Here is a 24,190-nt window from a genome sequence, read left to right as displayed (position 1 = left end):
CCTGTGACTGACTGGAATATAGTCTGTGTCTGTGTAGCAGAACAAAGCTACCTTGACAATAGAAGATTCGATCTTGTCTTTGTTTATATATATAAAATAATTTTTCCCCAAGGTAATAATTCTATGGCCATCATTTTTACAATTTGGATCATTAGACTTTGTCTTATTTTTATAGCCATGTATATTTGTGGGTATTCCCATTTGAAAGTACATGGTATATAGCATTTTATGATGACAATCTAAAAACAATACTTTCCCATTTGTATTTTAAACTGGTGGGGTGGGGGGGTAGGGGAAGTAAGCCAATGGAGAATAATTAGAATTTACATGAGAATATAAGCCCCTTGATGTCCATGACTTTCTTTCTACTTTTAAATTTGTATTCCCAGAGCTTAGCACAGAACCTGGCACAAGGTAAATGGTTGTTTATAGTGATGTACTTAGTGTTGATACAGTGTTGATTTGGGGGAGTTTTACAATTTTTTTCTTTTCAGAATCCAGAATTTTATCCCTTTCTCCCCACTTCTAATTACAAAACAGAACAGAAAATGTTGATATGCTATCAATTGTAAGAATAAAGTAGGGAGACAGATGTGGGTGAGGAAGACATTTAAATGATTTCATCTTCTAGTGAAAATGTTTAAATACCTTTAGTTGTAATAAATCTTATTCTGCAATTAGCAGGGTGGAGTCTATCATCCTAAAGGCCTATATTCTCTATCACATTGAATCTTAATCTTCAGTCTGTGAACTTGGAGGGGAAAAATTATATCTTTGTTTTGACTAGTCTTTAACTGAAATTTAGTATTTCTGTCAAATATCAAGATAGACAACAAACATTATTGTATGAAGAGTCTATATTTATCATCAGATTTCCAAAAGGGTCTATAGCACAAAAAGGTTAAACACTCATGCTCTTGTACTTCCTTAGAGTTTTGGTTATGTCGTTTTGCAGCTATTTTACCCAGAATCAGTTTATCCAGAAACATTTATCCCTATCCTTGAATGGACAGTTAGCCATTTATAGTGGCTTCTTTATTCCATTCTAGCTGAGGCATCTAGGTGGTTCACTGCATAGAATAATCCTCCTTGATTTTTGGTTGATGGAAACTGGGGGTCCCTTAAGTCTTTTCATGGGTCCGTGAGGTCAAAATTATTTTAATTATTACATGAACATTATTTTTTAAATTACAGTTCTTCTTCCACCTACAAGGATGTGAAAATGGATTTTCTTCTTATGCTTCAATCAAAATGATATTTTGTAACAGTCTGCTTTGCAGAAACATATGAGAATACAACCAGTTTCTATTAACCTCTACATTTAAAGATATATGCAAATATGTATATATATATATATATATATATATACATACACCATATATATATAAATGATGCTTTTTATGCTAAATCCTTTTATTTTTGAAAATAAATTGTATAACAATCTTAATTATATTATGTAATGGGTTTACTTTTATTTTAAATGGATTAATAAATTTTTTTAAATGATCAATTTAAATTTCTAACATGGTAAATATGACTAGATACAAGTGATATAAACTTTTGTTTACTGGGATCCTCAATGATTTGTTGTGGTATGGTGTAAAGAAATCCTGATGCCAAAAAGTTAGAAAATTCAATCCAATAAACATTTTTTTGTAGGTTTTTTTTTGCAAGGCAAATGGGGTTAAGTGGCTTGCCCAAGGCCACACAGCTAGGTAATTATTAAGTGTTTGAGACTGGATTTGAACCCAGGTACTCCTGACTCCAGGGCCAGTGTTTTATCCACTACACCACCTAGCCGTCCCCCAATAAACATTTTAATGTGCCTGCTATGTGCCAAGTAGCACAAAGCATAGGGGATGCAAACAAGAAAAAGATGAGATGCAAAAATAAACTGTCAAAGAGGGAAGAGTGGGACATAGCAAGAGGTATCTGCTAGTGGGGCATCTTGTTTTGTGAAGTTGAAACCAAGAAAATATACAGATGGAAAACTCCAATTCTAGTCCTCTAAAAAGGAACAGTTTGAAAAGGAATTTGGTGTTTTACCCTCCAGTCCTTGAGGTAGAGGGTAGAGGAGGCCAATTGGAACATAAGACTTGGAATAAAGACATGAATTCAAATCCTGCATCAATCACTTACTAACCATGTACTACCCTAGTTGAATCAATCTCCCAGCCTCAATTTTTCCATCTGTAAAATCAGGTCAATAATATAATGTGACTCACAGAATTAGAAAACATGTAAGATATTGTATTAATGAATGAACAAAGAATATATTAAACAGTAAGTATAGAATGCTAAGAACTAAAGTGCTGTCGATACAAATGGAAATATAGGAAATAACAGAAAAGACAGTGAGAGCTTACATCCTAATGAAGAAGATAATAAATATGGAGGTGCTACCTATTATTCAGTTTATTGCCTTTAAAGTAGGAAGATATTTTAATTTCTTTAGTCATATCATTGCTCTTCTCAGAAATCTTCAGTTGTTCTAGGCTTTTGCACACTGAATAAAGTTCAGATTTCTAATTCTCTGGTCTTATCCCATATTTCTTATCTCCTTATTTCTTAAAAAACCATCTTTTTAGAAAAGTTAAATAAAAAAAAATGCTAGGCATAGGACCCAACTTCAAAAAATAGTAAATATAGCATTTAATATTATCTTGGGTCATCCATCATATTATTTCTGAATAGGAAACTTTAGTGATAGTATTATTTAAAATTTCATGATAAGAGATCTCCTTATAGTTTTTTTCTTTGCAAGGCAAATGGGGTTAAGTGGCTTGCCCAAGACCACACAGCTAGGTAATTATTAAGTGTCTGAGACCGGATTTGAACCCAGGTACTCCTGACTCCAGGGCTGGTGCTTTATCCATTGCACCACCTAGCTGCCCCGAGATCTCCTTATAATGAAAACCTATTAACCTTCCACCCAAAGTTTTCCAATTCTTAATTGCTCATATCCTTAAAGTAGTATTGGATACTTGATTTCACATTAATCTCTACTGTCTTTGGTAATTGTTATGATATGTAATTTAATTAATCTCATATCAGCAGACTGTGGAAGAAATCAGCACATGTCATAGAAAGATATTGAGTTTGTAGTCATTTTACCTAGGTTTAAATTCTGTCTCTTCTGCTTGCTATCTGGGGAACTTGTTCTTGACACTTAAGCACTGTGGCTCAATTTTCTCATTTTAAAAATGTAAAAGTAATGTTAAACAGTAATGTTCAAGAGGGAGGGGGGGAAATGTAAAATTCAAAATCTTGCCAAAAACATGTTCCATGTAGTTAGAAAAATAAATAAAATATTATATATATATACATATATATAATTTATATATATGTAATATATATATATATGTATATATATATATATATACATATATATATATATTAAAATGAGGGAATTAGACCAGATGATTTCTAAGATCACTTTTGGCTTTAAATCTATGATACTCTCTATATACTCTGCCAAACTCATCTGTTCATTCCTTCTGCTCTGAGCTCTTAAATGAAATGTCCCAACTTTCTTTCTTGCTATTCTCCCTCTCAGAGATCATCTTGACTTCGTTAGTCAGGAGCCCTCCTGCTTTGATTTCATATAATGTTTTGTGCTGTTTTGTAGGGTAATCATTTATATGTGTTTTTACCTCCTAGAATTGCTGAGGTAGCTGGGTAAATGTGGTAGGGGAGACTTTGCTCCCAAAGCAACCAGTTTATATTAAGCTCCCCCCCCCCAATCTCATTCTTAACCAGTTTAAATGACCTACTTTTTTGGTTGAGTGGAATGTGAATGTGCTCAGGTTTGTTTTTTGTCCAGTAGTTAATTTCTTATTAGGATTATAAAGGATCATAGATTTAGAACTAAATATCATTTATAATACCTTTCTGAGCATAAGAACTGGAATTTGGGTATCATTCATTTACAGAATTTATGTACTACATATTAATGGTCCAAGAGTCAATTCATACCCAAAAAACTGTTCAATTCAAACTTCAGCTACTTTTTCAGTGCAAATTTTTTTTTTTGCCTTTTTAAGTCTGAAACATCTCCACGTATTGGCTGATATTTTACCTGCGATTTTCTATTATTTGTTTGGAATTGAACTTTTATTAAAATCTTATTGCCTTTTAAATTTACCAGACTCAATTTTAGATGGATTCTTATGATATTCTTAAAGATAAAAAAGGCTGATCAAGACAAGAAAAAAGAGAAATGTTATTAAATACTTCAGTTTGGAAAGATAGATTGATATGAACAAGGATGCAGGGAGGCTATCTGACTCAAAATATGATCTGAGCCAACAGATTGAGGATTTCAACAAATATAGACCTTATCTATTCAGTCACAAGTATAATGTTCTGCTATGTATAGTTTTTATTAAATCTCCATGATATAGAAACATCTAAATTGTATTTTTACTTTGCCTTTTTATTTTTAAAAAGTGTATGTGATGACTTGAGTTCTATTTAGAGCTTGGAAATGAAGAGAAACGTCAAAAGAGGAAAAGAAAATCAGGTTTTTCCCCCCCTTAAATTGTGGTTTTACACAGTTAGCCAATTAGTTTGCTGATACTTCTTCCTATTACAGATACAGAAAATCAATATAACTCTAGAAAGAGCCATTGAAGAATAGAATTGACTTGTGAATTAAAGGAAAACTTATTTATTTTCAATTTTTAGAGATTTAATGTTGAATTTAGAGGCTTCAGGAAAGACTTAATCATACTGTTTTTAAATCTATATATGTGCTTCACAGTATTGTAAGAATCTAATATGATGATATGTGTCTCATGCTTTAAACATCTTTGAAATGGTACCAGAAAATTCAGATATTTTTGAGTTCCTTCTGATATTATAATCCTTCAGTGATATTGTTTGTAAAAGACCAGAGACAAAATTAAATTTTCATAGTAATTGAGTTGAATATCTTCCTCAAAAATATGTGAGATAATTGGTTCAATTATGAGTATTCCTATTTAATAAATGAGGAAACTTAGAAAGATCATGTATCAGAGATGATATTTGAACACAAGTTTCTTTAAGTCCAAGGTAATATGCCAAACCTTGGGGCTTTGAGGCCTAATTCAGTTGTTTTTGTTCATATCTCTTGCATCACAGAGGCACTCCATGCTTTTGGCATCACTAGGGGGAGCTAAAACAGTAGAAAATGGGAATTTTCATCTTCAGGTTGAAGCCAAAACATAAACCATAAAACAAAGCAGATATCACTTATTCTTTATATGAATACATGTTGTTCTTGTTCAAGAGGAAGAAGTAAATTTTTTCTGGGAGCTTTAAAAACATAACACTTGGATGTTTTCCTTGATCCAACTCATTATTAGATGGCTAATAAAGGCTTAAAAAATTGTGTGTGCATGCATGTGCATCTTTTTCAATGCTACTGATGGAAAAGATTGCCCTTCTATAATTTATTTCCTGAGGTACATAGAATTTAAATGACTTGCTTAAATTCTCATATCTAATATTACAGGTGAATTTGTATCCATGTTGTACCAATTCCAGAATGGGCAGTTTATTCTCTGTGGGTGACCTTTGTAGTTTAGTCCTTAGTATAGGTTTAAGAGTAATTTTGATATTTCCCCAATTTATGATTATGTCAGCTTTTCATTGAAAGTTTTCCTTAGGATAATAGCTATCCTCAAAGTGCTACACGTTAACTTTAAGCTGAAGTATAATATATAGCAGTTAGAATGCTAAACTTGGGGCCAGAAGGACCTGTTTTCACTTCCTGTCTTTTTGTGTTTTGGTTTGGTTTTGTGTTTTTATGAGGCACTGGAGTTACATGTTACATCACTTGCCCAAGGTCACACAGCTATTACCAATCAAGAGTCTGAGGTTAAATTTGAACTCAGTTCCTCTTGACTCCAAGGCAGGTTATAGACTGTGCTATTTTTTAAATGACCCTAGACTTGTCATTTCACCTTTTGGGGCCTCTGTTTTCTCATATGTAGAATGGGCTAAGTATATCTCTTAATGCCTATTTCATAGGGTGGTTGTGAGGATCAAATGAGATAACATATGAAAATGGTATTAAAATGTTAAAAATTCTAATAGCTAAATTATTCATTTATAGAATAAGACAACCTGGCTTTAGAATAAATGTAGTGAATTAGTTTGTGCTTGAAACTCCTTAGCTTTTTATTTTCCCTGTTATGAAAAATAGCTCTTGAAGGTCCTACTCATGTGTGCCTGGGCTTTCTTCTGTTAACAGATTCATTCCTATATTTTTCCAGGGATAATAATCTTTAAAACAGACTGAACATTAATATTTATAGGAAGCACAGCACATGCTTTTCTTTATATAGGTTTTTCTGCCTCTTAATTTGCTTGTGTGCTAATATCCTTTTAAAAATGCTTTTTTCTGCAGAGAAAATGAAGTGCTGAAAGTGCAACTGAAGAAGTATGTAGGAGCTGTTCAGATGCTGAAAAGAGAAGGACAAACAACTGAAGGTGAGAAAAAAAGGGAGATAAATAATTCAGAGGTAGTATTGGTCATGATTTGAGCAAATTAATTTTGTGAAAATTCTTTAAAAAATTTTTGCAAGATGTTATTAATATAATAAGAACATTGGACTGGGGTTAGAAGACCTTATTCTAGTCCTGGTTCTGCCTCACTGTTGATCTTGGAGATATATTTTATGTCTTTGTTGAATGATCTCCAGGATTATAAGGATGAAATTAAAATCCCCCATCTTTTCATTAAACCATAGACTTTTTTGCTTGTTTGAGTTAAGTTTGGGAATATATATGTATATATGTGAATCTGACTGTGTTGAAGATCTTTGTAAGCTTAAATGAAACTTTTTAATTTCTTTCACTTTATTTGATTTGTTTGTTCCAGTGTCAATAAAATCTTTTCCCACTTTCTCCCTTCACTGTCTAACCAGGCATGTTCAGCAGTGCTTTGCATTCTTGTATCATAAATCCCTGTTTCACAGGGATTAATTTCAAAGTTACAAGTTTTCATTGGTGGATTTATTTAATTAATCTGCAGTAGATATAGGGATACTAGGAAGGAGAAATGGACTGTTGAAAGAGGCAAGGCAATATTGGTCATCAGCAACATGTAGATGGGAAAATGGATTGATTTGATGAATCAGGAAGTCTTGGGAACAATTTTTAAATATAGTAATCTTCAAGAAACAAAAGAAGAAGAGTATCCACTCTTGTGATACTGCTAATTTACTGAATGTTTGGTAATCAACTAACTGTGACTTTCATAGATTCCATGCATGTTCTTTAGAAATTATTTCCTTGGACTTTCAGGAATTAGGTCAGAGCAACTTAAGAGGTCTGTAATGTTTAGAGACAGATGGTCTTGTGGGTACATGTTCTCAAAGCATTCATGATTTTTTAAAAACCAAAGCACATATAGTTTTGTTTTGTTTTGTTTTTTAACTTGCTTAGGCTGTATTTCTAAGTGACTATTAGACAAGGTAAGTCCATGAGGTCACATTAGTATTAAGTGGAAAATCCAAGATTTGAACACAAAGTTTTGAACTTTAGATCCAGAATTCCTTTCACTGTCTAACACTTGTATAACTTTTTTTTTTAGGTTTTTGCAAGGCAAATGGGGTTAAGTGGCTTGCCCAAGGCCACACAGCTAGGTAATTATTAAGTGTCTGAGGCTGGATTTGAACTCAGGTACTCCTGACTCCAGGGCCGGTGCTCTATCCACTGTGTCTCCTAGCCGCCCCTCTTGTATGACTTCTTGAGTGTCCCAATGTCAAGTACCAGAATCTGTATACAGTTGGGGAATCTCAGAATTCCTGCTCTCAAAATTATATGAGGTTGGGGAAGTAATTCACTTCTATGATCTTGTAAAATGAGATATTTGGATTAGATAATCTTAAATCCTCATTAAGCATAACATCTCATGACCTATATCATAATAATAGTCATAATAATGTGATATTTAGATAACTGTCATTTTAATCTTTGAATAACCCCTTTAGACCTTACAGATATTCTTATTTCCATTTTACCAATGAGGGTTTAAAGAGGATCTGACTTAAAATAGGTAGAATTTGAATTCAAGTCTTCTTATGCTTATTCCAGTATTCTGTCCATTTAATGTTGCCTCTCAATGAAAAACTGACCTAGTAGCCTGGCATTGTGAATGAAGATCAGTTATCAGTTACTTACCTATATATCAAACACTGTGCTAGTCATTAGGGACACAGAATAAAAAGAATGAGACATTCTCTGCCTTTGGAGAGTTTATCTTCTTTTTTTCATTTTCATTTTAATTTATTTTTCATTTATATTCTCATTTTGTACCAATAATTTTTTATACATTAATAAAATATTCTTGTTTAAGAGTAAATGAAATACCTTCCCCCCCCATAAATATAGACTCACTTGAGTGATAAAGTAAAGGGGAGAGAAAAAATTAAAATTAAAAAATAATAGTAATAATTGTAGGTATGGCCATATATATATATACATATATATATGTATTAGATGAAGATTAATTCCAAATACATTTTTTGAGAGGAAAGTATTAACCAGCAGTTTTTTGGGAACAGGAAATTTCTTGTTGAAAGTGACTCTGTGCTGTGCTTTGAAGGAGAATGGGGATTTTAAGATGTGGAAGTGGGGAGTATATTCCAGGCATAGGGCACAGTCTATGCGGAGTCTCCGAGGTGAGATAGCATTCTGTCAAGAGCAAAAGGAGCAATTTGGGTGAACTGGGAATGTGTGAAAAGAAATAGCATAAAAAAGGTGAAAAGGTCATTTGAAACTAGGTTGTAGAACATTGCATATGAGAAATAGAGGAATTTGTATTGGCCTCTAGAGATGATGGAGAGCTACTGGAATTTATTGAGCGAGGAACTGACATGGTCATATATTTGTTTTTAGGAATATCACTTTGGCAGTTCTATGTATGATGTATCAGAGAGGAGGGAGATTGAAGTAGGAGTCCAAATGAAGAGGTTATTGGAGTACAAAGAAGTATAGAAAGATGGGTGTTGTAGGGTGTGGGGAGAGATTTCAGAGTTAATTGTGTGGCTTTATCTTTCTGCTTTCTTCAAATTAATGTCATCCTCTTCTTAGGAAACATTTCCTCTCTGATTTTTAAGAGTTATTTGACTCTTCCCTCTTCTCATCTCCCTTATATAAGTACCATGGATTCATTTTCCTGACTTGTCTTATATTCCTCTTTCTCTGTTGAATGATTAGGTTACTTTTGGGGACAACCTCTGAGTGAATCTGTTAGCATACAGCATGAATCTAATTACACAATATAAATATATTATTAATCTATGCTTAGGGATAAGCAAATGCCTATTTAAGTCCCACATGGAAATTCCCTGATGATCTCCCAAACTTTATAAAATTCCACCTTATCCTAGGAGACTGAGAATGTCACCTGAGGCACTTCACGTCAGCTTGTTACTGACAGGTCATTTTAAATTTTGCCTAGCAATGAAGATCTATGCTTTGGTCTATATCCTTAAATAAATCTTGGTAAACATTAGTAAGCAAAGCTGCTTGCCTATCTTTTCTCAGTATATCAAAAAAAAAAGTCTTACATCCACTCCTACTGCCACCATCAAATCTGGACCCTTATTATCTCATTCTTGGAATATTGTTGGGACTTCCTAATTGATCTTAGTTGCTTCTCTCCATTCAATGTATCCCAAAGACTGTCTTCATATTGATGAAGGTAGTACTTTCCTCTTGTCATTCTCTTGTTTAAGCATTTATGATCCATATGATAAGGTTTTTAAAAATAACCAACTTTAAAAGATTTAAGATCAATGCCAGAATTAAATATGATTCCATAGGACTTATGATGAACTATGCTGTTTACTTTTTCACAGGTGATGAATTCAAGGTACAGAATGAGATAGATTTCCGAACATATCCACTGTATGATTTTTGGGGGGGACTTGATTTTGTATATTATTTACACAAATTTTATTCTCTTCTTTTAAAAAAAATTTGCATTGTATGAGAGGGAGAGAAAATAAATGCTTAACTGAAAAATAATTTTTTAAATTAGTTTATTATCACAATTATATCAGGCCTACAGTTCTCTGACCTGGCAGTCAATATTATTTGTAAACTGGTCTAATCCTATTTACATACAATTATCTCCCATTTATTTCCTTTTTGCCAAGAGTCATGTATGTTTCAGTGATAGTTCTTGGTACAGACTTTATGACATGCATAAATTTTTAACTTTGAGTCAAATAATAAGGAAAGTCTATGATTCATTGGAAATAAAGTGGAGGGGGGGGGGGATTTGTTCTTTTAAGTAATAGTTATGCAGATACCATAAAAGAACAAAGCCCTTTCACATGATGTCACTGTCTTAATCCCTGGAAATTAACTTCATCTGGTACATAGAAATGAATAATCAATATTCTATTACAGGGATACCATTCTACCATCCACCATTCTCCAAGAATATCCAAACTTGCTTAGTTTCTTAGGAGTCTTCTCTGAATATTATATTCAAAGTTAAGTCATATGGGATCATAAGAAAAGAAATGTTGTAAGAGAAAAAATCTTGGGGCCTTGTAGTTTGAAAGATCAATTTGTCACATAATAACATTAAAAGTAGTATCCCAAATCCAGTCTGTTGCCAAGTACTGTTTGACTTTGGCTTTTTCTTACAATCAATTCAAGTTCTTTGCTATCTCATTCATCTACCTTCCATCTTAACTCACTGAACAGGAAAAGTTATACTGCCATATAAGCACTGTCTCCATACAGGGAGGAACTGTAGTCTTAAGTCAAGAGAATTGAAAGTTGAGAAGAATTCAGGGAATGCATTAAGTTCTGAAGGAACTTTTCTTCCTTTGTTTGGTTTTAACAGCAGGGGTTTTCTATAATTTTATTCATCACAGCAAAGTCTTTTTTGGTCCCCTTTAGTTGTTAGCATTTTCTACTTTTTGAAATTGTTTTGTATATCTTTTTCATTCACCACTCTCTTAACTATGAATAGCCTTCTGTTTACATGATCTCAAGTCTTATCCTCACTCTAATCTACCCTTCCCTAAATTCAAGGTGGTTCTTTTTTTGTCATTAAAATTTTTTTGTTTATTTTAATTATTACAACAGTTTTGTGAGAGTAATCACAATCCCCTCCCCTGCCAAAAAGATGATAAACCTCAAAAATAGTAAGAGAGGAAAAAAGTATGCTTCAGTCTGTTCAGATTCCAATGGCTCTGTCTCTGGGATGCGTTGCCTTCTCCATCATAGCCAGCAGAGAAATTGCTTCAATATTTTTCCCACAATTGCTATCACTCGCTGTATTTCCCTCCCCTCTATTCCTCTCCCACTCTCTATTCAATTCTCTCTCTCTCCTTTCATCTTGTCCCTGTACAGAAGTGTGTTGTATCTGAGTACCTTCTCCCACGATCTTCTCTCTCCTATCACCTACTCTCCCCTTCCCTCTCCCATTCCTCCTTATCCCATCCCTTTCCTCTCACCTACTCTCCCCTTCCCTCTCCCATTCCTCCTTATCCCATCCCTTTCCTCTCATTTTTCTCTATAGATAGATTTTTATACCCTATTGTGTACATTATTTCCTCTTATCCATTTCTGATGAGAATGAATGCTCACTCATTCACCCTCTCCTTCCCACTCCATTGTAAAAGCCTTTTCTTAACTCTTATGTGAAATATTTTAGCCCCTTCTACCTCTCCTTTCTCTTCCTCCCAGTATTTTTCTTTGTCACCCATTGACTCCATCCTTTTACTATATTATACCATTATATTCAACTCCTTCCTGTGCCTTGTCAAATATGCTGCCTCCTAACTGCTCTCATGAATGAGAAAGTTCATATGAGTTAATATTTTCTTCCCATGCAGGAATACAAACAATTCAACATCATTAAGTTCCTTATAGTTAGTCCTTCTCATCCACCTCTCTATGGTTCACCTGAGTCCTGTACTTGGAGATGAAACTTTCTGTTCAGCTCTGGTTGTTTCAGTAGGAAAGTTTGAAAGTCCCCTGTTTCATTTAAAGTCCATTTTTTTCCCATAAAAGAGGATGTTCCAAGATCTTTTGCCTTCCAGAATATCGTATTCCAAGTGCCTCAAGTCCTTAATGTAGATGCTGCCAGATCCTGTGTAATCCTGACTATAGAGTCATGGTAGTTGAACTGCATTTCTGGCAGCTTTTAGTATTTTCTCTTTGACTTGGGAGTTTTGGAGTTTGGCTATAATATTCCTGGAAGTTTTTCTTTTGGGATCTCTTTCAGGAGGTGAATTCCTTCAGTTTCTATTTTTATCCTCTGCTTCTAGGATCTCAGGGTAATTTTGATGTATTATTTCTTGAAAAATGAAGTCCAGGCTCTTTTCCTGGTTGTGACTTTCAGGTAGCCCAATAATTTTTAAATTTTATCTTCTGGATCTGTTTTCAAGGTCACTTGTTTTTCTAATGACTTATTTCACATTTTCTTCTAATTTTTTTTGATTTTTTTTTATTTCTTACTGATTTCTTTCAAATTCATCAGCTTTCTTTAGTTCCATTCTACATTTGAAGGAATTATTTTCTTCAGAGAGCTTTTAAATATCCTTTTCCAGTTGACCAATTCTGCTTTTTAAGGCATTCTTCTTATTTGCCTTTCATTGTGCTTTTTCCATTTGGCCTAAACTGGTTTTTAATATCTTATTTTGTTCAGTATTTTTTGGTATTGAGCCCATTTTCTATTTTTCTTGGAGGTTTTGGATGCAGAAGCTTTGATTTTGTCATCTTCTGAGTATGTATTTTGATCTTTCATGGGACCAAAGTAATTTACTATGGTCAGATTCTTCTTTTTCTGTTATTTGCTCATTTCCTCATCCTTTGACTGATTTACCACACTTCTAAGGATTTTGGGGGTTTTTGGGACAACCCACAAGGACCTTAATTCCTCCAAGGTCTTATGAGAGGCTCTGACTACTCTCTTGCCTGTGTTCAGACCCTCTTCTCTGCCCTGGAGCTGTGAGGAGGTTCCCTGTTCTGCTATGGTGGTGTTGTGGGGGCCCAGACTGCAACCTGGATCTTACTGGGGGCAAACAGCTAAATTCTGCCCCAGGGAGAGCAGAGAGAGCTCTGCAGTCTCCCCTGGTCCCCTTACCTTCTATAGGCTGAGAGCTCTGGATGTGCTGGGTGGCATTGCAATTTCTCACTTGCAGGGCTAGCCGCTCTGAGGCCGGGGTTCCACTCCACATTCACTCTGGTGTGGCAGAGTTCTCTCACCACCCCCTTCCAGCTGTCTCTGATGATCCTTGCCCCAAGAGGTCTGGAAACCGCCCCTTCTTCCACAGACACAGGTGCTCAGCCTGGCTGTACTGTGGCTTTGACTGTGGCTTTTTCCAATCCCTGGTCTCTGTGGGACAGATCTTATCTGTGGAACTTTTAAGTTGTCTTGGACTGGGAAATTGAATCACTCAGTCTTTCTGTGGTTTCTGCTCCTCTAAATTTTGGCTAGAGTCATAATTTCATGACTTTTGGATGGAGAATGAGTTTCCAGGAATTCCTGCCTTCACACCGCTATCTTATCTCTGACCCCTAGCCAAGATGATTCTCAAGCATAGGACTGACCATGTTATTCTTCTGCTCCAGGACTACCAGTGGCTCATACTACCTCCAGAATTAGATATAAAGTCCTTCTTTGGTATTTAAAACTCAACTTAGCCTTTTGCTGCCTTTCAACCTTCTCTTATCTCCTTCTCCACACTATGATCCAGTGCCACTGTCCTCCTTGCAGTTCCTTGCTTATGACCATCTATCTATATCTTTATTCTTTGCCTTCACTCTAGATGTTCCCTATTCCTAGAATACTCTACCCACTTTTCTCCCCGCTTTGTTTCCCTGGCTTCCTTTAGGACCCAACCCTAATACTGTCTTTTGCAGGAGCTCTTTTCTGCCCCAGATGCCAATGCCTTCCCTTTTCAGATTACCTTCCTGTATTCTGGATATATCTTGTATGTAATTAGATATTTCTTCTTCTTCCATTGGAATGCGTGTTCCTTGAAATCAGAGATTTTGAGGGATTTATTTTTGGTCTTTCTTTGAAATGCCAGTGCTTGGCAAAAGACCAGTCATAGTAATAGGTAGAAGAAGCATTTAAATACTTTCATTCTCTTTGTATAAACTCAGTGTGAATTTCTGGATTCATATATTGCAGACAGTTATGCTTGTGTTTGAAGCTGTTTTATAGACATTTGATAATAAATTGAGATTAAAAGTGGTTTTAGAAAAAACACTTTGAGTAGTGATATCTTTTACAGAAATATTAGATATAAATAAAAGATAAACTTTAGGTGACTGGAAGTATTGTATTACTTTGGGAGATTTGTTTAATGTGTGGTTGTTTCAGGAATAGATACTCTAGGAGTGTAAAGTTTACTGATAGGTTCATCACCATTTGATAATAAAACCTTTCCTACCCCCTTTGGGTTTATTAATTTTTTTTCCCTTCTATGCTAACTAATTTTAGCCACTCTGGACTAATTTCTTTTTTTAAAAGTTTTTTTTTTTTTTTTGCAAGGCAGTGGGGTTAAATGGCTTGCCCAAGGCCACACAGCTAGGTAATTATTAAGTGTCTGAGGCTGGATTTGAATTCAGTTACTCCTGACTCCAGGGCCAGCACTCTATCCACTGTTCTACCTAGCCACCCTACTCTAGACTAATTTCTTTGTGCCCCAAATATATCCTGTATTTTCTTGTTTCTGTCATTACTTAAATCATTTTCTGTGACTGAAATGCTTTTGTCCATAGTACTGTTTCATTTTCATATGTGCTTATGTTTAATTTCTTAAATAAATTATCACTTTTTTAAAAGGACCAGAATTCTTATATTATAAGCTTTTAATCTTGCACTATGCTCTGTAAATAATGAGCAGCTGGGTGTTGCAGTAGATAGAATGCATGGTCTGGGGTTCAGAAGACTCATCTTTCTGAGTTCAAATTTGGCCTCAGACACTTAATAGCTGTGTGACCTTAGGTAAGTCACTGTTTGTTTCAGTTCCTCAACTATAAAATGAGCTGGAGGAAGAAATGGCAAACCACTCCAGTATCTCTGCCAAGAAAATCTCTAATGGGGTCATGAAGAATTGTTCACAACTGAAAAATGACTTGAAACAGCAAACTGCAAATAGTCTGTCTAATAAATTTTGATTCTTTATTGAATAAAAGTTATAATTTTGATTCCTCTAAGAGCTGTTTACACTTTCAGAGTTAAAAAGTGTTCCATATCTGCTGTAATTCTACCTTCTTTCATTTGCCTTGATGCTAAATCCTTATATATGTTTTATCTCTTAATGAGAATGTGAGCTTCTTCCTTTTGTATCCTTGGGGCTTTTCTAAGGGGAACATTTAAATCCTGAAATGCTTTTTCATTTCATTTCAATTCTTAACATTTAGGTGGCTTTAGTGATTTGAGGTGGTAGACAATCTGAATTTCTCAGCATTGGAATATGAAAAACAGCTCAAAGATGCTTATACCGATAGTTCAGGAGTAATAACAGTTCACATTTATGTAGTAGTTATAGATTTGGAAAGTAAGCAGTACCAAGCATACAAATCCATTTTACAGATGAAGAAAGTGAGACTTAAGAGTTTGTAACTTGACCTTGAGCTCATAGCAAGGAAGTGGCAAAGGAATTAATGGAATCCAGGTCTTCTGATTTCAAGTCAGGTACCCTTTCTGCTGCATTGTTCTATGTCATTATCATTTAAGAATTTTTTTTTTATTCAGTCATTTTTTCTTTCATTGAAGTTTTTCCTTTTTGGGTAAATATTGCATATATTCAAATAATAGTTTAGGGTTAAATGTTTTAAGTATTCTATTCCCATTGCAAATTATGTCACTATAGCAATTCTGAATTACCTTTTGAAAATGGATGGATAATAATAGTATTCATTTTGTAGTAAGTCAACTAAAGAGAAGCGGCATTGCCTTGGAGGAGATATAGCATTTCTTAGATTCAGGGCATGAATTCAAATTCTTCTTTTGACATATAATAGGTAACAACTTCTCAGTGCTCTTGATAATTTTCTAGCATAATACACTACATATGAATTGCTAATTCGCATCAGAAGAGAGATTTCTCATACCAGGAGTTTCCTATAGCAGTGAAATTAGCAATTCAATTATGTTCTCCCCCTTTCCTTGCCCCAAATTAAGGAAAAACCCAAAGAACTTTGCATCTATAATTAATTTGTGTCATAGCATGGTTTACTGATTACTATTATGCATTTTTAATTTTAAACAGTTTGTTAACAATTTAACTTTATGAAAAATTCCTAAAGAAATTTGTTTGCATGTTTTTACAAGTTGATTTTGGGGGTTTACTTCTTACAGCAGTTTTAGTTATTTATTTAGAGGTAGCAATCCTTCCTTAGTCTGGGAAAATCACCATTTTTATTTGATATTACAATTACAAAAACTATCTGCAATCTAATATAGTTATAGGAAATAGAATCAGGTTACACATACATATGTACATATGTATGTATATGCATGCATACACACACACACATGACTTTTGTGGTGGTCTGTTCCTCTCTTTTTCCAAAGAAGCACCTTAGGCTTAGAATGATTCTTCTTCCTGTCGCATAATTTTTCACCCATCTTTTTTTTTAAGATTTTATTTATTTTGAGTTCTACAATTTTCCCCCTAATCTTGCTTCTCTACCCCCCACTCCCCACAGAAGGCAGTCTGTTAGTCTTTACATTGTTTCCATGGTATACATTCATCTAAGTTGAATGTGATGAGAGAGAAATCACATCCTTAAGAAAGAAAAATGAAGTTTAAGAGATAGCAAAATTACATAATGAGATAATGGTTTTTTTCCCCTAAATTAAAGGTAATAGTCTTTGGTTTTTGTTTAAACTCCACAATTCTTTCTCTGGATATAGATTCACCCATTTTTTTAATGGCTTCTGAAATTCACCTTTATCCATGAAATCTTCTTGTATTGATAAATCTAAAGTGAATATCCACACACAGACTTAGCCAGTGAAAAACTGTGTATTCAGCAATTCTTTCTCTAATGGTATACTTCTAAAGCATTACATCTTTGATGATAAATTCCCTGTGACTGGGAATTCTGTGTATTCTTTTCTTGTAAAAGGAATGTTATTCCAGAGGTTGAAATGCATCATCATCAGAAAACATTGGCATGGTACTGTACTGTAATATTTGTTTGTAAAGAAAGAATTCTCAGTCCCTAGGAATCTATAATTTCAGGTGCACTGATGTGGAAATACCTCATTAGAGGAAGATTTAAGACAATCACAACAATTTGCCCACAAATTATACCGTTCTAGATAGAACTTCCCAACTAATTGACAAGTATTTATTGAGTGCTTACTATGTCTTTGACAGAGTATTTATTGAGAAGTCTTAGGAGGATGGAAACTAGAGTTCATAAGAAGTTAAGAAGGGAACAGTGGACATGCATTCTAGACTTTCAGAAAGTAGACTGTTTAGAGAAATGAGAAGCATGGTTAGAGCATCAAGGTTTCTGTTTATTTTGTTTATTATATTTCTTTTTTTCCCATTTATTCTTTTGTACAAATGATGTTTTTTTATACATTACTAAAATATTCTTGTTTGAGTATATAATACCCCCTTCCCCCCAAAAAAACATAGACCTGTATGAGTGATGAAGTAAAGGAGAGAGAAAAAATTAAAATTATTATTATTATTAATAATAATAATAATAATAATAATAGGTGTGGCCAGGTGGCACAGTGAACAGAGCACCAACCCTGGAACCAGGAGCACCTGAGCCCAAATTCAGCTCCAGACACCCAACAATCACCCAGATGTGTGGCCCCAGGCAAGCCATCCAGCCCCATTTGCCCTGCAAACCCCCCCAAATAATAATTATAAAAAATGTGCTTCAGTCAGTGTTCCAACACCTCTAGCTCTGTCATAGGTGGATCACATTCTTTAGGATAAGTCCATCACAAAAGTTACTTCCATATTTTTCCACCGTTGCCATTGCTGATCACTGCTCCCTCCATTCATACTTCTCCACTACCATATACTATATTTTCTCTTTCCTTTCATTCTGTCTCAGCTGTAGGGTAGCTGAGTGGCGCAGCAGACAGATACCTGGTCCTGGGGCCAAGAAGCCCCAAGCCTACATACCACCCCTTTAGGCCCAGCATCCACCTGGCCCTATAGTCCCAGACAGGCCATCCAATCCCAGCCCCTTGCAAGAAGTAAAAAGGAAAATGTGTTATATCTGACCACCCCCCACCATGGTCCATCCTCTCCTCCATCACTCACATCCCCCACCTTCCCCCTGTCTCCCTTCTCTCCTTCTTACTCCAGATATCTATACCCCATTGAGTATAAATATGCTGTTTCCTCTCCTAGCCACCTCTGATGAGAGTGAAGATTCCCTCATTCCTCCTTGTCTTCCCCCCTTCCATATCATTGCAATAGCTCATTGTAATAAAAAAAATCATCTTATATGAAATGTCTTAGCCAATTCTACCTCTCCTTTTTCTTTCTCCCATTACACTTCTCTTTTAACCATTGACTCCATTTTTCCACCACATTATATCTTCAAATGCAGCTCTCTCCTGTGCTTCATCTATAAAAGCTCCTTCTACCTGCTCTATTAAATGAGAAGGTTCATATGAGTATTATCAGTGTCATTTTTCTATGCAGGAATACATGTAGTTCATCATCATTAAGTCCCTCATATTTTCCCCTTCTCCTCCACTTTTTTTTTAGGTTTTTGCAAGGCAAATGGGGTTAAGTGGTTTGCCCAAGGCCACACTGCTAGGTAATTATTAAGTGTCTGAGACCAGATTTGAACCCAGGTACTCCTAACTCCAGGGCTGGTGCTTTATCCTCTATGCCACCTAGCCACCCCTCTCCTCCACTCTTTATGCTTCACCTGGGTCCTATATTTGAAGATCAAACCTATTCAGCTCTGGCCATTCCAACAGGAACCTTTAAAATTCCCCTGGTTCATTTAAAAGTCCATCTTTTTCCCTGGAAGAGGACTTCAGTTTTTCTGGGTAGTTGATTCTCTTTTGTCTTCCAGAATATTATATTCCTAGCCCTATGAGCTTTTAATGTAGTTGCTGCTAAGTCCTGGTCCTGTGTGATTCTGACTGCAGCTCCATGATATTTGAATTGTGTCCTTCTGGCTGCTCGTAATATTTTCTCTTTGATTTGGGAGTTCTGGAACTTGGCTATAACATTCCTGGGTTTTTTTTTTTTTTTTTGGATTTCTTTCTCGGGGAAATTGGTGGATTCTCTCCCTTTCTATTTTGCTCCCTACTTCTGGGATATCAGGGCAATTTTCCTGTAGTAATTCTTTGAAAATGATGTCAAGGCTCTTTTCCTGATCATGACTTTTAGGTATTCCAGTAATTTTTAGATTATCTTTCTTAAATCTGTTTTCCATATCAGTTGTTTTTTCAATGAGATGTTTCACATTTTCCTCTAATTTTTCATTCTTTTGGTTTGAAGTACTGTGTCTTGATTTCTCGTAACATCAGCAGCCTCCCTTAGTTCCATTCTACATCTGAAAGATTTGTTTTCCTCAGAGAGCTTTCTTATTTCCTTTTCCATCTTGCCAATTCTGCTTTTTTAAAGCATTCTTCTCCTCAATAACTTTTTGAACTGTTTTATACATTTGACCTGTGCTGGTTTTTAACATGTTATTTTCTTTAGCATTTTTTTGGATCTCCTTGACTAAGCTGCTGACTTCATTTTCATGTTTTTCTTGCAGCTCTCTCATTTCTTTTCCCAATTTTTGTTCTGTCTCCCTCATTTCATTTCTTTTCTACTTATTTTACATTATGAAGTCATTCTACTTATTTTACTTATTTTACCTTATGAAGTCATTGATTTCTTCATGATCCATTTGAATTTTCTTGTATTTGTTGCTTGGGCAAAGTTTTGTATCTCTTTTGATTAACTGCTAATTTCCTTCATTTTCTTATAAATAGTAGTTGTTTTTGTTTTTGTTTTTGTTTTTTTGCAGGGCAATGGGGTTAAATGGCTTGCTTAAGGCCACACAGCTAGGTAATTATTAAGTGTCTGAGACCGGATTTGAACCCAGGTACTCCTGACTCCAGGGCCTTTTCCACTGCACCACCTAGCTGCCTCCCAGCATTGATTTTTTAAATACGATTTTGAGTTCCAAATTTTTCTTCTTTCTTCTTAACATGAAATATGATATCATACATGTATAGTCATGTTAAACTTGATTCTCCATTAGTCATACTGTGAAAGAAGACTCAGAACAAAAGGGGAAAATCACAAGAAAGAAAAACTAAAAAAAAGTAAAAATAATATGACTCCGTTTGCATTCAGATTCAATAGTTCTTTCCCTGAATGTGGATATTTGCTGATTTCTTTTTCATTTCCCTCATTCATTATAAAAACATTTTTAAACAATTCTTTTGGACTTTTGCTTCATCTGTTTAAAAATTCTAGTTGAGTTTTTGCCTAGTCTAGTATTTTCTCTGGAGCTTTACTTGTAGATATCATTCTTTTCATCTGCATCTGTTTTTGGAGCATTCCTGTGAACGTAATAGCTCATTATGTTGTATTTCTTTGCCTATTCTTCTAGCCTACTTTCTGAGTCTAGATTTGCTGTTAGGGTTAGGATCTACCACTACTTCTGGAGGGAAGGTGTGTATCATCTGAAGAAAGATGGTTTAATCTGTCTGGCAAATGCTGATTCTTATCTTTCCCTCTAGATGCCTTGCTGTTTCATCTAAGTTGGCTTTTGCTTTTTTGATTTGTGACAGTTGGCTAGCAGTTGGGAAGGATGACTGGTCTCTTCATTACAGGAACCAGATTCTCAAATGATGATTGTAAGAGTTAGATTGGAAGCAGGACCAATAGTTTGGTTGGTTGTGCCTGTCTGTTGACTCTTGGTAACAGCTGGTTATCAGGTATTGCTGGTGGTGGTGAGGAAAAGCAGACTTTTTCTGTACCATGATTCTTTACAGTTAGGAGATAGAATTCACTGATCAAGGAATTGAATTATAGAAGAAGTTTACTTTGGATTTCCAAATGAACCAGTCATTGAATTGAGGTAAAACACTCATGTCTCATAACAGATAGTATTTTGTCCATTCACCTATCATATTCCAAGAAAGATATTGAGATCTCTACAGTCATTGCATAAGTAATTTTTAGAAATTTAAAATTTTGATCCATAATTACTTTACATTTTCATTTTGTTGTTTTAGTACAAGGAAAGTCATGGAAACAAAATGAAAACACCCCCAAATCTACTTATTTGAAAGACTAGGCATACATTATTTTTTTTTGTATTTTTATTTTCTCTTAGTACTCCTTTCAGGATTATGACAATTGTATTATTTGCCATTGTTCCTTTTTATTTGGAATCTGCCATCCTTATAGATTGGTGTGTTTTCTAGATGATGCTTTGGTTCTTTTTAAATAATTTCTTTAGGGAGCAGCTAAGTGGCACAGTGGATAGAGCACCTGCCCTGGAGTCAGGAGTACCTGGGTTCAAATTTGGCCTCAGACAATAATTACCTAGTTGTGTGGCCTTGGGCATGCCACCTAACCCCATTTGCCTTGCAAAAAAAATAACTAAAAAAATTTCTTTAAAAAAAATCTTTATAGTATTTTTCCCTCATTAACATGTTTTCAACATAGTTAAATTTTGGAGGGGGGTTATGTAATAGAAAGAGGACTTATTCGTTTCTGGTTTTTTAGGGTCTGCAGGATAGATTGAAAACCCTTTGGGTGTGGTTTATGGGACTGATTAGCCTAGAACCAAATGGGATGGGATGAAAATGAATGATTGAAGTCCTGGGGCATCCTATGGCTTCATGACTCAAATTGATAGTGACATTGGGAGGTGGTTGTTGAACCTTGGGCTGCCTTTAGGAGTGTATTTGGCAGAAGCTATAGAAGCAATATTAGTGTCACTGGCTTCTTAGTTTTTTCTACTCTGCCATGTTATGGATAGGTCTGTGTGGCAAGGCAGTAATCAGGAGACCAGGATCTGTATCTTAGTTCTACAAGCACAGGCAAATTACCCAGTTTCTCCGAAATTCATGTTTCTTATTTGTAAAATGGGAATAATGGTAACAATGATGATGTTGTTATTTCTCCTTCATTCTTGAAGATCATGACCTCAGGGAGGTAATGCAGTGACATTAATTGGATTTGAGTGAGGGGGTGCTGTGCTAAGTCATCAGTCTCACTTTCTCCTCCAGAGTCATCTGGGTCCAGTGACTAGACATGAATCCAGAAGTGGAGATGATCCTGGATGTGAGGCAATAAGGATTAGGTAACATACAACCAGGAAGTGTCAAGTGTCTGAGGCTGGTTTTGAATTCCAAACCTCTTGACTCTAGAACCAGTGCAGTATTGTTTCTCTCCTTGGTGCTCTTCTAGACTTCATGATCTTCAGAAACTCATACTTCTGAAGTTGAATTTAACTCTTTAACTCATACCTCCTCAGTCTCTCACTGCTGTTGCTAAGTACCTTCCCCAATCCTTTATTTTTTTATGTGTTGATTAGATTGTGAGCTCCTTGAGAACTGATATTGTACTAACTTTCTCTAAATACCCCCAAGCACTTAGCACAGTGTAGCTTGTTCTTTCTTGAAATGGACCATGCTCTCTGGGAGGTAATGCCATGACTTAAAAGTGAATTGAATTTGAAGGAGGGAGGGCTGTGCCTTTCTCCTCCTGGCCAGATATACTATAGGGAGAATGGAAATGGACCCTATGGGGGGGCCACTTGGCCTTTTTAAGTTAAGGTGTTTCCCAGGTCTAGGTTTGACTGAGGCAAAGCCCAGGTCTAGGTTTGACTGAGGCAAAGGTAAAGAGGTAAAGAAAGGCCTCTTTTACCTAGTTAAACAAACAAACAAAAAGCTATCCACCTGCCAGGGGAAGACCCTCAGGTTTCTGACCCAAACAGAAACAATAGATATTTATACTCATTCTGAGTCATCATGGTTCTTTTTTTTTCTTTAAATGAGCAGTGCTGTTAAATACCTTGCCTAAGGTCATATAGCTAGTAAGTATCTAGTGTCAGAAGACAGATTTGAACTTAGGTTCTCCTGACTCCGGGGCCAGCGTGCAGTGTGTCTATCTATTGCATCCTCTAGCTGGCCCTTATCCAGTAAGGCTTGTACTGGGACCTATAGTTGGTCAGTCAATAGTAGCCAGAGTGATTTGGATTTAAGGCATGGTCCTTAAAAAACAAATCTAGCCCTTAAACCTTAAGTTATCTTTCAGTGATAAAAAATAATATTTCTTTAGGCAGAGCATCTTCAGAAAATGATACCCTGTATGGACAGGGAAAGAGGAGGGAGGCAGAAGTGGAAAGGAAGGTAGCACCATAGTAGGATTTTTAAAATGTTTATTCACTCTGATTTTGACTGTAATACTTATCTTAGGGTGTTGTGGAAAAAAGCTTTGTAAAGCTTACCTGTAAAGCTTATTTCAAGTAACATTTCTTAAATGGTGGCTCATCTCTACGAGTTGGACTATCAGATGATTTTTTTTTATTACTGCTCTCAAGAATTCAATTTCAATACTGTGGAAGGAAAGCAGTCCTCCTCCTCCTCCTCCTCCTCCTCTCCTCCTCCTCCTCCTTCTCCTTCTTCTTCTTCTCCTTCTCCTTCTTTTAGAAAATAGCCTTCTTGATCCATAGTTAGTTATGTTGATGGAATCAGAGATCTTTTAAAGTATTAAGCTATGTTTAAGCACTTGTGGGAGACACCAAGATCAAGAGGAGGCTGAATGGTGCAGTGGATAAGAAGGTTGGACCTGTAGTCAGAATATACCTGAGTTCAAATGTAACTTCAGACATTTAGTAGTGTAACTCTTGGCAAGTCATTTAGTCTTTAAGTTTCCTCATCTAGAAAATGGGGATAGTAGTGGTACCTACCTCCCAGGGTTATTGTGAGCATCAAATGAGATTCTGTTTGTAAAATGCTTTTCTAACCTTATAGTGCTCTATGGGTATTATTATTATTATCATTATTATCATTATTATTATTATTTTTATAGGCTTCTATGAATTTATAATTTATAGTTCTATAAGATATAGTTGATAAGAAACAAAGTTATAAGTGCATTAAAAAGTCCAAGATATCACAAGAGCTTTAAAGATGAACAAATTATTTTAGGGTGTGGTATATGGAATTTCAATATATATAGTCTACAAGGTGCTTCTAGAT

General features: G+C 35.3%; 1 protein-coding gene across 8 annotated transcripts in view; it reads left to right on the top strand.

The window, feature by feature from the left end:
- The window catches only part of SNX29 (sorting nexin 29), a 718,720-nt gene that overhangs the window by 207,490 nt on the left and 487,040 nt on the right, over window positions 1-24,190 (top strand). For all 8 annotated transcript variants that reach the window (XM_074196446.1, XM_074196453.1, XM_074196450.1 and 5 more), the window contains one exon: window positions 6,395-6,477. In XM_074196446.1, the coding sequence (XP_074052547.1) occupies window positions 6,395-6,477 (83 nt within the window). The remainder of the gene's footprint in view (window positions 1-6,394; window positions 6,478-24,190) is intronic.

This window comes from Macrotis lagotis, chromosome 8 (assembly GCF_037893015.1).
Source record: "Macrotis lagotis isolate mMagLag1 chromosome 8, bilby.v1.9.chrom.fasta, whole genome shotgun sequence".
Lineage (NCBI taxonomy): Eukaryota > Metazoa > Chordata > Mammalia > Peramelemorphia > Peramelidae > Macrotis > Macrotis lagotis.
The sequence above is the reverse complement of the archived record's forward strand: the minus strand, read 5'-3'. Positions and strand labels throughout refer to the sequence as shown.